At 40.0% G+C, this 14,177-nt stretch overlaps 3 protein-coding genes across 4 annotated transcripts; 1 reads left to right on the top strand and 2 right to left on the bottom strand.

Annotated features, from left to right (window-relative positions):
* Positions 1-147: 147 nt before the first annotated feature.
* odad4 (outer dynein arm docking complex subunit 4) lies at positions 148-3,145 on the bottom strand. The gene is made up of 10 exons (XM_070923769.1): positions 3,020-3,145; positions 2,713-2,844; positions 2,426-2,579; positions 2,249-2,325; positions 1,951-2,101; positions 1,520-1,744; positions 1,228-1,435; positions 1,056-1,142; positions 662-858; positions 148-479 (listed from the first exon to the last, which is right to left on the bottom strand). Exons 1-10 carry the CDS (start codon positions 3,143-3,145, stop codon positions 325-327), a joined length of 1,512 nt encoding a protein of 503 aa, XP_070779870.1. The 3' UTR covers positions 148-324.
* Positions 3,146-3,436: 291 nt separating this feature from the next.
* dnajc7 (DnaJ (Hsp40) homolog, subfamily C, member 7) lies at positions 3,437-10,606 on the bottom strand. Its single transcript, XM_070922902.1, has 14 exons — positions 10,518-10,606; positions 9,607-9,695; positions 9,350-9,474; positions 8,385-8,498; positions 7,994-8,068; positions 7,763-7,881; positions 6,805-6,958; positions 6,430-6,594; positions 5,852-5,943; positions 5,626-5,699; positions 5,397-5,543; positions 5,151-5,303; positions 4,936-4,998; positions 3,437-4,823 (listed from the first exon to the last, which is right to left on the bottom strand). The coding sequence occupies exons 1-14, from the start codon at positions 10,589-10,591 to the stop codon at positions 4,786-4,788; spliced, it is 1,482 nt and encodes a 493-aa protein (XP_070779003.1). The 5' UTR covers positions 10,592-10,606; the 3' UTR covers positions 3,437-4,785.
* Positions 10,607-10,636: 30 nt separating this feature from the next.
* On the top strand, positions 10,637-13,799 carry nkiras2 (NFKB inhibitor interacting Ras-like 2). Of its 2 annotated transcripts, none has more exons than XM_070923143.1 (4): positions 10,637-10,667; positions 11,125-11,241; positions 11,848-12,089; positions 12,259-13,799. In XM_070923143.1, the coding sequence occupies exons 2-4, from the start codon at positions 11,148-11,150 to the stop codon at positions 12,499-12,501; spliced, it is 579 nt and encodes a 192-aa protein (XP_070779244.1). In that variant the 5' UTR covers positions 10,637-10,667; positions 11,125-11,147; the 3' UTR covers positions 12,502-13,799. The 2 variants fall into 2 exon arrangements, with proteins under 2 accessions (XP_070779244.1, XP_070779245.1); XM_070923144.1 differs by lacking the exon at positions 10,637-10,667 and adding an exon at positions 10,702-10,811.
* The last annotated feature ends 378 nt before the right edge of the window (positions 13,800-14,177 follow it).

Genomic DNA, 14,177 nt, shown 5'->3' with positions numbered 1-14,177 from the left:
ATGCTCCCAATATGAACTTCTCAGTATAATCTCATAAAGACCCAGTGACTGATTTTATTTGTGTTCCATATGGACTGCTTGTATTTTGACTTTTGAGAAGTAATTACTCAAAACATGCGCATTTGAGGGAGATAACTTTTATTGGTCTCTTTTTGTTCCATCAACTTGTGTTTGCTGATTGTTGTCGTCTGTAGGTCTTTTTCTCAATTAGCACTCTGAAGCACCACAGATCTTGACTGAGGACATCCTCACAGTGGTTGGTGTTGCTTTGCGTCATCAAGGGCCTGAAAGCAGAAAGATAAATGTAAGCCATCAAAAATATCTTTAAGTGGAACTAAAAAGATGGTGAAGGGAAGTGTATGAAGACAGCAAGGGAACCTTCTGAATGAAACTCATGGCAGAGTTGTCTTCTTGCAGCTTGGCCAGGGTCAAGGCTCTCTCAAAGTGGGAGACGCAGGACTCAAAGTTTCCAAGTTTCACTGAGATGAAACAGAAAGGAACTGATTGAGATCAGGTCTGTAGTTTGTACCATGACAACAGCACTGCAGCACTAAATAGTTTAAAAAGTTAAATATCAAGCAAATACGCTGACATGTCACAGTAAATGATTTTGTAAATATTAGAACACTTCTAATAATATTATGTAAAAACAGATTATTACATTCTGATTGTGCCGCCAAAACATTGGCATTTATCTGCCACTTCTCATCAGCAATTTCATCAGCCGCAGCAACTGAACGGACGCCATAGTCTCTGGCTTCTTCAAGGCGATTAAGCTCCAGGTAACACCAACCAATCTCATGAAACAACCAGGTCTTCTCCAAACCACCACGGACCAGGGGAATCTTCTTCTCCCAGCTGAATTAAAAACATACAGAGAAAAGAAAATGAAATAATAACGAATAAACTAATCTTCAATAGTCACACCTCAATGTAAAACAATGCTCATTAAGAGCATTTTAAAAGTTGTTACAATCAAAATAACATGTTTAGCAAAAGACGGCAATAATATCATATATTACACAAGTGCAGCTGTTATTTCATTATTTACTCACAACTCAATGGCCTGTGTGAACTGTCCAATTTGGGCAAAAACCCGTCCAATGTTGTCCAGAGCCCTGGACATTGCATCCGGGAGTTTGCTGTTGACAAGAAAGATTACTGAACATTTGATCAAATACTGTAAGATACATGTACTCTTAATGTGTAATTTCTTCAAATTCTCACCACTGTTTAGCCAACTCCAAGTCTTTTTGATGATGGACTAACGCTTTATCCATGTCTCCCAGGTCAATCAAGGCATTCCCAATACAACTGTGCAGGCTGCCCAAAACCTCTCTCTTATTAGGCACATCTTTCTCTGACCATCGCTGCACTATCTTCATGACTTCTTCCGACTTCTTTAGACTACCTTCTGCATTTCCAGATGTCAACTCTAAGATGACAAACATACATTAAGTGTTTCTTAGGCAAGACAGAGAAGCACCCAGCTACAAGTTCAGCCAGAAGCCTGCCGTACCTGCATCAATGTCATCCAGGCTCTTCAGCAGAAACTGAGCAGGTTCAGAGGGTGCGCTATGACGGGGCTTGCTACGTTTTTGCTGCATGAGCTTGCGCTCCCTTTCCCGTGCACAGATAGGTTTCTCCTGGTTCCAGAACTCGGTGCAAGTGTCAAGGTATGTGAGGCAGCTCTGAATGACGTCCTGCAGCCGTTCCCCACCCTTCGTCTTCCCTTTTACCAAGTCTGTAGATCATTGTGTAAAAGTTTTAAATATTAGTCTATTCAAAGTGAAAAACATTGTTGTAGGTGGGTTTAAATAAACATATAGAATAGTAACGACTGGAGGAGAAACAGTTAGTGTACTAAATCTGCCAGCGAATGGAAGATGCAGAGAAACAAAAACGTAGAAAAAGTAAAATATTGTATGGCAAAGTGAAATAACATAGTACCTTCATCTTTAAGCAGGTTTTCTAGATATTTCTTGTCACTGTAAAACTCTCCAAGAAGTTGTTTGGTCGTCTTCTCGCTCTTAGGGGTCTTCTGGGTCTGCTGTTTTTTCTCCCTCGTCAGATGCTGAATAGCAGTAATAGGCTGTGCCCTCTTTACCGGTCAGTCATTCAGAAACATAACGATATGCATGAGAAGGGAGGCCAGGGTTGAACCTTACATACAAATAACTGCAAAATCTATGGTAAGCCACGAGTTACTTTGTTACTGGGTCTTTTTTCCAGGACTTAAAATGGGGACACAACAAAGACTCACCTCCTCATCTTTTTGGAGAAATGATAGGTCTCCCTTAATCTCCAGTTTTACAGAAGAAGGGCCTAGAAGATGCCATACAGGAACAAATGGTTTAGACTTTAGGTGTGAGGAGGATCACATGCTGTGTGACTACAATTTAGTTTAAGTCACAAAATGACTTACTGCCAACAGAGTTTTCTATGGCCTCCTGTGCTTTCTGGATACCCAGTCTGAACTCCTGTATTTGTGGACGTAGCTTTTGTCCTCTGTGGTAAAACACCAGCGCAAATTCAAATTCTCCCATGTAGTACAATGCCTCTGCCTTCTGGTACAATCCCTGAAAATCACCATTAAAATAAATGTTTATAGGCTTCACTTTCCACAAATTCTCCCATATTTACAACAAGGGCTGTCGTTTAGTATAAATATATTTATTTCTTTTTTTAACATTTCAGTAACCTGCTGTTTACCTCGAAAAATGACTTGTCTTCTTTGAGTGAAGCCTCTGCATCTTTGAAAGCGTCTTCAGCTTGCCCCAGCTTCAGGTGGCATCTGGATCTTCCAACAAAGCCGGTCTTGTCATCAGGCTTTAACGTCAGTGCCTGAAGACCAAAAGCAAGTCAATCCCGCATGCTTGGATTAGCATTAGTTAAAAATATTGCAATTCCAAAATGTTCTGTAGTTAAGTTAATAAGCATAGGACGAGGAGATAGTTGGTGCAACATGCCATGCCTAGCTGGCTAGTTACGTTAGGTTAGCTAAGTTAACGTTACTCACCGCTGTGTAGCTCTCTATAGCCTTTTTATACTCTCCTTTAAGGTACAGCCAATCCCCGTCGGCCATCAAAGTGGAGAATACGCCCTTCGGCTTTTGGCCTTCGTGGTCTCCATCTGTGTCTGACATGTTTAGGCAAACTTTCTGGTCATAGCAACTCTTGCAGACAATTTAACTCAAGGGAGGTTATCGAAACGCCATTTACAGCTCCGGTCATACGGTATCCTAGCAACCACACCAACAAACCGAGAGCGGGAAACAGCGCCATCTTCTGCTCGTCCCGCTTACTACAAGTCTAACTCCATTTCTCAGTATCATGAGTACTCAGTATATTTGTTGACAACCTCATTAAATATTATTATTCTTGATAGGATTTTGTTATAGTACTATTATGCCACTAAAACAAAAGAATATAAACAATTTAGGGGAAACCCAGAGGCGGCCAACTTTATTGACATGGCTGGTACTTTTCAAGGGTAAAGAGAGGATGGTTTCACCATAAGGGCAAAAACAATGAGAGCAAAGATGAGGACGCTTTTCTCTTCTTCATGAAGAGTTGCTTCATGAAGTGCACCAAGAGAACAACACACTCATCAGGAAGTAACTGAACATTACCAGGTTCCCATCATCACACAGTGCCTGACTTTCTCAGACAAAAGCAAACATATATCGTGTCATACTTGTTCTATTCTTATATCTGTTACATTGCATAAAATTTGACAACTTGCATCACAGTCAAGGAACACATAGAGCATCATCTACTTCTGCGCAGTATTTTATGCAGACCAAGCAAAGCAGTTATCTTCCTGAATTTGTGTCAAAGGGATGCTCATAAATGGTGCCTCTTCCAAACTTTTACACAACAGAAAAGTGTCCTCATCTTACACCGATGGTTCTATTAGACAGCAAATTTACAATAAATACACATATGAAAATAAGAAAAATGGAAAAAATAATCAACTATCATCACAAATCAACACTTTACATTCCAGTAAAATGTATAATGCAGCAATCTGTGAATGGCAACATCAAACATAAAACCTGTGACAACAAGAGGGAGGCGGACTTTGCTGCAACAAAGCCAGCACGACTGTCTCCACTGCCATCTTTCTAGTGTGCTTCGGCTGTACTGTACGTGTGGGTCTAGACTCCAGCTGTTGTGAATTTAAAAAATGCTCAAGTGCTTATATTGGCTTATGACAAAGAGTCAGTTTTCAGTGCGAATTCGTAGCAGCCAACTGTCTGTCTGACAGATTCTTCAAAAGGGGGAGGTGTCGCTTGCTCAGTGATTTTCTCCAGAAATCATTAAGCAAGTTATTAACTTTCATGCAGAGAATACCCGCTCAGCAGTAAGTTGAGAGAAATCGGATAATAGCTTGTTCAATACTCAGTTGCATCTCAAGAATTTCCCCAGGATGTCATCCCTAAAAGCTCTGATACAATAGCTGCACAATCTCTCCTGCCTCAAACATCCAGAGAATATTTGGACCAGTGTTGCTAAGCATTACTGACTTTCGAGTTTGTTTCATTCTGGAAGCAAGAAAACCAAATCCAAAACCAGTAACGCTATCAACTCAGTCTGAGTTGTCTTGGTGTCCTTGCTATACGGGCTTTAAATCATTTGCTGCATGTGGGTTGCATTCAGTCAATGGCATAGACAAGAATCAGACTTGCAATCAGTCAGTCATTAAATATGGATGGTGGGTCGGGGGTTTGACGTTGTTGAAAAGTCCTGATGTAGTCACTGTTTAGGTAGACTAATCCTCCAATTAACCAAACTGGAAGAAGAAATTTCCTGGTCCAGATGCTGAAACGAACAACAAACAAGTGAATAACTGATGTATTCTCAAAATGTGAATGTCATTCCAAATGGTTGACAGTACAACAGCATTGTTTCTCACACACAGTACATACATTACCTTCAAAACTAAAGCCCCCTGGGCCTCCAAAGAATGCTTTGAAAATGTTGTTCGCATCAAAATCTGATGGGGACAAAATGCAAGTAAGAATCAACATCAGCACAGAATTTTCCAGCCAGGCTCACCATAAAAACAACAGCTGTTTTATAATAAAAAGGCACTTTGATCTGTTCCCCCTTGTTACCTCCCACCCCAAGCCTTGCCCAGGTGCTAACCTCCCATGTTCATGCCATCATCCTCCAGATCTTGACCGCTGTCATAGCGAGACTTCTTCTTTGCGTCTGAAAGTACGCTGAAAGCCTCGCCCACCTCCTTAAACTTCTTCTCCTCTTCCTTCTGCACCTCTGGACTAGCTCCGCTGTGACGGTCTGAAGGGAAAAAAACACCACGTATAAAGTGTTATGTAGAATTGCGTAATGATTGTTTTACTGTTAAAGGACATTTTCTGCTCAGTTAAGCACCTGGGTGATGTAAAAGGGCCCGTTTGCGGTAAGCTTTCTTGATCTCATCTTCTGTGGCGTTCTTATCAACTCCAAGCACTTTGTAGTAATCTTTCCGCTTGCTTTTCTTCAACTCCAGCTGGGCATGTTTCAGGAGGTGCTTGTGTTCTAGAGAATAAAAAAAGACAGAGGTTACAAACAGAATAAGGGGGAAATATCAGTGCTGAAAGCCGTGTCAGCCGTTTCTCACCTTTTGTCTTCTCTGTCTGGTAAACCTTCTCATAGTCTCTCACTGCCTCTTCATACTGCTCTGTGACCATATAGCTGCAGCAGAGTATGAACACGTCTGTTATTGTTTCTTTATAATAAAAGTGCAGATACTGATAATATTGTCTTCTTGTGTTTGTCATCTGAAAACCAAAAACAGTTTAGCTTACTGTCTCTATTAATGATCCAATCAGAAAACATGGACATACCACTGTGCTCTCCGTAAATAGGCCTTGATGTAGGTCTCATCCAGTTTAATGGCCTTTGTGCAGTCTTCAATGGCCTGTTCTAGTTTCTTCAGCTTTCCAAGAAAAAGAAAAAAGTGTGACCATGTGAGGCATGTGAGATAGAGAGAGAAAAGTAGTGGCCTAGTTATCTTAATGTGACGGAATAAAATTCAACATGGACACCAAAAACATTTAATAATGTCAGACGGACGGAATGGGAACTTTGCAAAGTCTGTGCCTGTGTTACCCTATGACTAACCAAATGAGGGTGTGTGTGTGTGTGTGCGTGTGTGTGTGTGTGTGTGTTATGGCTGGTGACTTGTATGAGACTGTATCTATGTATGGCTGCCACAAACCGTTATAATGTAGAATTCATAGTTTTCAGTTTTGTTTGTTCCTGTCCTTACCTTCATCTAACAGACACTTTTTCTTCTCTCCTTTTCTGTATTTTGACAGAGTTGTTCTCCTTTGCAAAAGTAATTATTCTGCTGTCAAAAGTGCCAAAAAATGTACAACATGTTGATGCAACCAGTGGTATCTCTCCTGTGCGTGTCCCTCACCTTAGATCCAACAGTGGCTCTATTACAGTACAGCTTGGCGTTAGTCTTGATGTTGTTGGGGTCTATTGTTAGTGCCTCAGAGTACAGCTCATAGGCTGCCTCAAAGTTTCCTTCCTTGAACGCCTTGTTCCCCTCTTCCTTCTTGGCTTTTAGTGCTTTGGCATTCTGGGAAGACAATACATAGGACAACCTTAAAAGCTACTCTGGGCTACCTTAACAGCAATGTCACTCCACAATGTTAATTTTCCTAAGTTAACATCCGCTTTTAGAGGAAAAGGCTCCCCATAGGACATAGATGTAATGGTCGTATTTATAGGAATTCATAAAAAACATTTTTATTTGATTTATAAAACACTTATCTACTGAATTACTCACTCTGCAAGCGAGCCGAGCCTTGTCATGGTCAGGAGCCATCCGCAGTGCCTGGACAAAGAACTGGACAGCCTTGTCAATGCAGTCCTCATAGTACAGGCAAAGACCACGCACGTACAGTGCATCTGCATTAGTGGAGTCCATTCGCAGAATATCACTAAACAGGAATAAATAACTAATATTAATACTAAAAGAAAACATACATATATAAAAAGAAACAAACAAAGAGAAATCCCGTCACAAAGAGGGCATTTTGTGCCATCAACTTTAAAAGTTCTGAAAACTACAGTAAACTGTGGAATCTATGCTTCACTGCAGTGATGAGGCAGTGGACAAGGATGCAGTGGTGTAGCAACAGATAGTAAATGTGGTAACAGACATATCCACGATGGAAGGAGAGCACCAGCCAAAGTTATTAATTTCCAGCTTTAAATTGTGAGAATGACTTTCCCCAGCTTCTTCAGTTCTTGAAGACACTTCATTTTCAAGGCAAATTAACCCGGTGGGATGATCAATTTTAGGGATGTGCCATTTTTACAGTTCTGTAATAGCAAATTCGAGATCAAGCTTATACTTCTTAGATCCATGTGCCAAACCACAAAAACATTAAGTTGTGCATTAGTTTTTAAAACCATCAGGTGTTACAGCCCATGGATTTCAGTAATCTGGCATACTTGTATTCAGCAAAGATGAGTCAGCTTAAGAAATCACAGTGCAGTCAGAGCCTAACATTTAATACAATTACTCTAGCCCTTTCAGATCGGTACATTCTGTATTATTTCTTCCAAGTCATATATCATAGTTGTCCTGTTTCTACAGAGCTCTGGGATATAGGATTACTCATTTGTTGTGTCATGATATGAACACCCTTGTGTCTTTCTTTGCTTTCACCCTGAGCTCATCATGATAAATTCCAATAAACAAGTGAATCGCCAACTATTTTTCAAATATGCTGTCTTACCTGGCAACAGACTGAGCCTCTGGGTAGCGTCCCAGCAGGGCTAAGCACTCTGCCTTCAGTATCTTGAACCTGTGACAGGCTGAGGCAGACTCCAAGGCACGGTCCATGCAAAAAACAACCTAGAGACAACAACAGCACACTTGTAGTCTGTGTTGCTTGGCATGTCTGTTACTGGTGAACTACCACACATCTAACAAAATTGAGTAAGATTGTAACCACTGTGTAGCTTACCATCCTGAAGTCTCTCTTGTCAAATCCAATCTCTGCCATTCTCTCATATTCAAGGATGGATTCTGCATTCTTTAGCTGACAAAGGGATTTGTGGTATTCAGTGACAATGCGTAAGACCTGTAGTAGTCAATTAATTTCTTTGCATTTCTCACATCATGCACAGTGCTTGTAAAACCAGGTCAATGCAAGCAGCAGTAATTCTGTGAATAACCTAAAAACTAAAACGTCCTTTTAATTGAGAATTAACAGTAACTCTAGTTGATCTCCTCTTAAACCGCTCAGTGTCAGACTATTTCACTTTATTTGCACTAGCTTGGCCAAAGCTTATCTGACAGTGGATAATCAAGTCCAAGTTGTCAGATCATGCTCTGTCAAACTGAGGCCAACTCACCTCCTGCTGGGCCTGGCTGTTGTCAGTCTCCAGCTCCAGAACCCTCTGGAAACAGCGGCTGGCAGCCATAGCATTGCCAAGGGACAGGTGACACTTGCCCTCTCGCAGATGGCCCTGTGGATAAAAGACTTACAGTTTACAAACTGAATAGATAACATCCCTCAATTCCCACGCGTGCTGAAATCAGTTGGGCACTGTGTGCAAAAACCTAAACCATGACAAGCTCTAACTTACTTCTTTGTTACGTGGCACACCTTTTTATCCCTTCTGCAAAAGCATAATGCTAGCAATACTGCAGTAATGGTTGATAATTCATTGAACTACTATAGGGATGTGTTATATCTTATGTATTTAGGAGCCATATACCACTATTAACAAAAATATATACATGCATAAAACTGGTAATTTCCACAAGTTGAACAGGTACACAGCTCTGCTACACTAAAAAGTTCATGGTCCCAAGTAGAAGCTGTTTATAGCTTTGTGTAGCTGTGTGCAAAATCTCCTCAACAAAGCCAGTTAGTCTATAGTTTCCACACCTGATGGGTATAATTGCACCAACATAATACAAAATGAGATCAAGGTCAAGCATTTTTAGTTTATTGTGTCTTCAATAATAATTAATGGGCCTTTACATGTTTTTTGAAGGTGTGAAAATAATTTCTATGGGCTATATAGAACCACCTTCCAAGTTAATTATACTCTATTGTGAAGCAAATTTTACTTATTTCGTTATTTACACACATTACTGCTAAATCAAAAATAAACATGCTCATGCCCCTCTCTAGGCATTGTCCACAGCAATATGGAAAACCATTTAGCAAAGCATTAGTAGAGGAGGCAGGCAGAGGGAAAGTGCAGCAAAACAAAATAACACTCCATTATAACAATATAAAAATATAAAAACATAACGAGAGTATATTTTCCCTTTAATAGAAAATAACGGTTTGTTTCCCACAACCTGCCTTCATGAAGGTGTTATCTAGTCGTACTGCTTGCTGGGAATCCTCTAAAGCCTCTCTGTACCGACACAACATCATTAGCGTGGCCGCCCGGTTTCCATAGTAACTTGCATTCTTCGGACACATGTCTGTATAAAAAACAAGTCATTGATATCCTATCAAGGACAGACAGAATTCAACCTTTTTTTATCCAAGCACGAAATCAACATAATTCGATCGACAAACAGGAAGACTGACCCAAATTATTTGGGCATAATTACCTATGGCCTTGGTATAATAATTGAAAGCTTCTGCGTAATCCTTCTTGATATAAAAGGCATTGCCTTGCTCTTTGAAGCCCTCAGCTTCCCTGTGTAAAAGTGGGCAGAAAGACAGAAAAAAAGGTTAAAGGCAAATTTAGCAGACTGAGAAGAGTACAGATTTGGACAGAGCTCTATACAGGTACGTGGTGGTCAACGGGCTGGGATTGTTTTACAGATTACTGAACTTCTAGCTGTTGAACTTCTTGTCTGCAAACATTATTCTTTAAAAGACCATTAAGTCTGAGCATCACTTTCAAAACCATGTGTAAAGAGGGCATGTCCAGAATTGTGAATGACAATGTGCATCAGACAGCTTGCTGGCACTGAGTTAGCTAAACATAGAAAGAGCCAAACCAGCAGGGCAGAAGTGTCTACACCAATCAAACACGTAGCTATTTTGTGAAGCAGTCAGGGAGCTGAGCCAGGAACATATGACACCATGCAGTGGGCCACTGCCATGACTTTTTTTGGAAGCCTTTCATGCTTTACATCACGACCACACAGTGAGCGAATAGTGTCATTAACTAGTTAGAGAGCTAGTATCATACGTTGAATATCGCAATAATGTCAAAACAGTACTGTCGGCCGGATCAACTTTTACTCTCCACAGGCAACAGCTGATGTATAGATATTACAGTATGCCTGACAGTAACCCAGAAATCCAACACAGCTAGCTAAGTGGAGGACAACCAAGCCAAGCGCAATCCAGGGCAAAATTTAGCTAAACAGTTAGCGGTAGCGCGCTTACTTGGCTTTCATTGTGCGATGAGAAAATTAACATGGCAATGACTTTTGAGTACACATTTCAGTATAAGGCTTCGTTATAGATGTCTTTCAGCCGCTGACAACAGGGCCTTAATTTGTCTTACCTTTCTAATTCTTCGTCACTGAGCAGTTCCATATCAGGGTCCATATTCACAGCATCACAGTTCTCCGTCGCCATTTTGCCGTCAATGGGGAGGGGCGGGGCCACATACTGCAGCAGTTACGTACACTGTAAACAGGAAGTAGTCCGTTGGGTAAGAAAAACGGTTTGCTTGCAAGCTTGAAAATTATTCTTATACCTAATACATATATACCCACAGGCAGCCGATATCAGTGTTTATATTTTTGAAGACACATTTTATTCGGGTTTGTCAGTTTCAGACAACATTAGCTACTTGGTATGTGTAATCGTGACTCTGTATCTCACTGGAAGCTAATGCTAAGCTATTTCTTTATTTCATAGACTGAAGCTAGCAAACGTTAGAGACGTTAGCATACTACCAGTATGACTAACGTATTTTTTTGGTTTGTCATTTATTCGTCATAAGTTAGCAATTGTTCATAACAGAATCACATTTAACAACGTTGCTACCCAAAACGCAAGTCTAGTACAATATGTGCTGTGTACTGACTTTAACGTTAATAGAAAGTTCAGAGTTAAAAGTATTTGACTCAACGGTTTTCCATCTGTGTATCTTCTTCGAAAAACAGATTTTCTGACCTGAGAGTGAGTCATGGGCAAAAGCTGTAAAGTGGTTGTGTGTGGCCAGGCTGCAGTTGGTAAAACGGCTGTGTTGGAACAACTACTGTATGCCAATCACGTTGCAGGTATACATTTTACTGTACAATAAAACCTGCTCCATGTTTTTCCATTTATTAGTTCAAATAACACTGTTGACCTGCCTTGGATGCACTGTACATACAGTTGTAGATCGTCAACAGTGTGTTCCAGGTTGGTTGGTAATTCAAGGGGCATTATATATTTAAACTGTTTAGTTTGATGGACATTAATTCTTCCTGATAGACTGGTACGTTTAATGTTATTTAAAAACACAATCATTAATACTCAGTAAATATTTGGGAATAGCAAAAGAACAAGCAAAATATCTTATTTTAATTACAGGTCATAGTCAACTTGAACACAAAGGCAAAAACTAGAGAGCTACATTCCAGTTTACTTAGAAGTAAATGTTAATTTGTACTCACTTAACCCTTATTGACATGATAGCTGCCAAATTAGGTTTCTGTTCACAAAAAAATGACTGCAGTTTGTAACCCCAGCCTAAGACTCTCGTATACAAAATGTATTGATATTTGTTTCACATAAGGTAATGTAAAAGTGCTAGTTACAGTGTATTAATTACAAATAATTTTCTGAATACTTGTGCAAAATATCACACTGTATGTGTCTGTCTTTTTTTTATCCTCTTTTAGGTTCAGAGCCCATGGAGACCCTGGAGGATATCTACATTGGCTCCATAGAAACTGACCGCGGCACACGAGAGCAGGTGCGTTTCTATGACACCCGCGGACTCCGGGATGGGATGGAGTTTCCGCGACATTACTACACATTTGCAGATGGTTTTGTACTTGTCTACAGCGTTGATAGTAAAGAGTCCTTTAAGCGGATGGAGGCTCTCAAGAAGGACATAGACCGCCACAGAGACAAGAAAGAGGTGAGGTTATATTATATTTGAATGTTGTTTCCTCCTGATTCTTTTTGAATCCTAACAGACAACCTGCCATAGCTGTTGCCATTGCTAATGTTGTTGTTGTAGCGCACTGATGTGGACAGGGCTAGAGACTATACTGATGTGGGGCTAACCGGAGGATCCTTATCCACAGGTGACCATTGTTGTGCTGGGTAACAAGCTGGACAAGCAGGATGAGAAGAGAGTTGACTCTAACATGGCCCAGAACTGGGCAAAGAATGAGAAGGTGCGTCTGTGGGAGGTGTCGGTGGTGGACCGGCGCACACTGATTGAACCCTTTGTCTACCTGGCCAGCAAAATGACCCAGCCACAGAGCAAGTCCACGTTCCCTCTCAGTCGCAACAAGAATAAGGGCAGTGGTTCTACAGACAGCTGAATGACCAGACGCTGTTGTCATGTTCAAGAGGGAGGAAAAGGAGAGAAGAGGTGTGTTAAAGGGAACTTATTTTGCTAAAAAAAAAAAAAAAAAGATAGTATGAAGGATGGAGGTAGTAAGAGTTGGTTTGGAGAATGTGGAGGAGTAGTGATGAGAGAAAAGGCAGGATGATTGTATGGATATTTATGTGCAGTGAGTGCTGTTGATATTGGTATAGCATCCATATTTGATGTTTGTTTTGGTGAAATACTTTTGTTATAACTGAGTGAAAATACTGATCTTTTTAAGCAAAGAACTTGAAAAATCCAAGGTGTTTTTGTTTATTAGGTTTGATTATGGTCAAACTATTTTTCCACATTCTCTGCTGTTGACATCAGCAGTCATATTTGGACCTACATAATGTAGTTCTTCAACTACTGACAGTCAACATTATGATCTCAGTTTATACTTAGACAGTCCAGAGTTTTAAGATATCAGACTCATGGCACTCACTGTAGATACATTAGGACCTAGCACACACGTACACTGGCTACTATTTTATTTACATGTACACTATATGTGTACACAGAGTGAATCAGGAACATGAGATGGCAGCAGTTACACTTGTTACCTAATTATTGCATCACACAAATGCTGAATTTCACATGTTGTAAAATATACAATAGGTGAAGGGATTTTATTGATACATTATTGATTATGTGCAGTAACTGTGCCATTTGTTGATCTGGAGGTTTGTTACATTATATATGTTCTTTGCTGAGATTCACTGTTGGATGTTGTTGAGTGAATGATTGACATTCCTTACCACATGTTGCCTTCTGTACAGGCTTTAGAAATTTAACTATGAGATGAAAGATGTTCAGATGAAAGGCGGTTTCTGCAGGTTCAGGTGCTACTTTTGTCTGGTTGCGACACATGAAAGACTTAGAGCACTCTATTTAGTAAAATGTCGTAGTATAAACAACACAACTGGTCACATAATCAGTTACTGCTGAATTTGAAGCTGGTATATTTTTTACTAAGCTGTAAAATAAAACCCAAAAGTATTCATTGAACTGTTTATTCAGGGTGCAACATGAGTCACAATATGAGAAGCTTGTAATGTTTGTTTAATTGAAAAGGGGAAATATGTTGCTTTTGTCTTGAATATTCCTGTGTGTGTGTGCCAGAGTTTATCAACACTACGTATCATACATGCAGCTTTTTTGTGAATATCAAGCTTTTATGTATTAGTATCCATAAAATGTCTTCACTTGGTGTTTGTACGCATGTTTTATAAAGAAATTAAATCATTTTTTTCTGTGCCTAACCAGAAGTTTGAGTGACATTTCTTTGTTAAAATGAATGAAGTAATTAGATACAGCACAACTTGTATTGCCTGGTGGAAGTTATTGGGCATTTGTGAGTGACCTTACTAAAAGGGATCTGGTGAATTGTGTCTGTGACGTGTAACCTTCTCAAATGTGAAGGGCAAGAAACAAATTTAATGACAGAAAAACTTGTATCCAGTTCAAAAAGTGAAAATCAACCCAACGCCCATCACTGGATTTCAGTTAATTTACTTTGTAGTATGTTTCATGGCCAGTAGATGTCTCTGATCGTCCAGTTAAACAATGTGGACGTTCTCGTGACATTTAAAGGATAAAATGTCCCTCAGTTTTGTTTTAAGGGAAATA

This window comes from Enoplosus armatus, chromosome 17 (genome assembly GCF_043641665.1).
Source record: "Enoplosus armatus isolate fEnoArm2 chromosome 17, fEnoArm2.hap1, whole genome shotgun sequence".
Classification (NCBI taxonomy): Eukaryota; Metazoa; Chordata; class Actinopteri; order Centrarchiformes; family Enoplosidae; genus Enoplosus; species Enoplosus armatus.
Note: the sequence above shows the minus strand (reverse complement) of the source record. Positions and strands in the feature narration are given on the sequence as shown.

Excerpts from the sequence above, each read along its gene's own strand:
- odad4 (XM_070923769.1), bottom strand. The coding sequence starts at position 3,145 with ATGTCAGACACAGATGGAGACCACGAAGGCCAAAAGCCGAAGGGCGTA. Across the intron at positions 2,845-3,019 it reads CTATAGAGAGCTACACAGCG|GCACTGACGTTAAAGCCTGA; the intron begins GTGAGTAACGTT and ends TTTGGTCTTCAG. Across the intron at positions 480-661 it reads TTTGGCGGCACAATCAGAAT|TGAAACTTGGAAACTTTGAG; the intron begins GTAATAATCTGT and ends GTTTCATCTCAG.
- dnajc7 (XM_070922902.1), bottom strand. The coding sequence starts at position 10,591 with ATGGCGACGGAGAACTGTGATGCTGTGAATATGGACCCTGATATGGAA. Across the intron at positions 6,595-6,804 it reads AGGCTCGGCTCGCTTGCAGA|AATGCCAAAGCACTAAAAGC; the intron begins GTGAGTAATTCA and ends TTGTCTTCCCAG. Across the intron at positions 4,824-4,935 it reads AGGGGGCTTTAGTTTTGAAG|CATCTGGACCAGGAAATTTC; the intron begins GTAATGTATGTA and ends TGTTCGTTTCAG.
- nkiras2 (XM_070923143.1), top strand. The coding sequence starts at position 11,148 with ATGGGCAAAAGCTGTAAAGTGGTTGTGTGTGGCCAGGCTGCAGTTGGT. Across the intron at positions 11,242-11,847 it reads GTATGCCAATCACGTTGCAG|GTTCAGAGCCCATGGAGACC; the intron begins GTATACATTTTA and ends ATCCTCTTTTAG. Across the intron at positions 12,090-12,258 it reads GCCACAGAGACAAGAAAGAG|GTGACCATTGTTGTGCTGGG; the intron begins GTGAGGTTATAT and ends CCTTATCCACAG.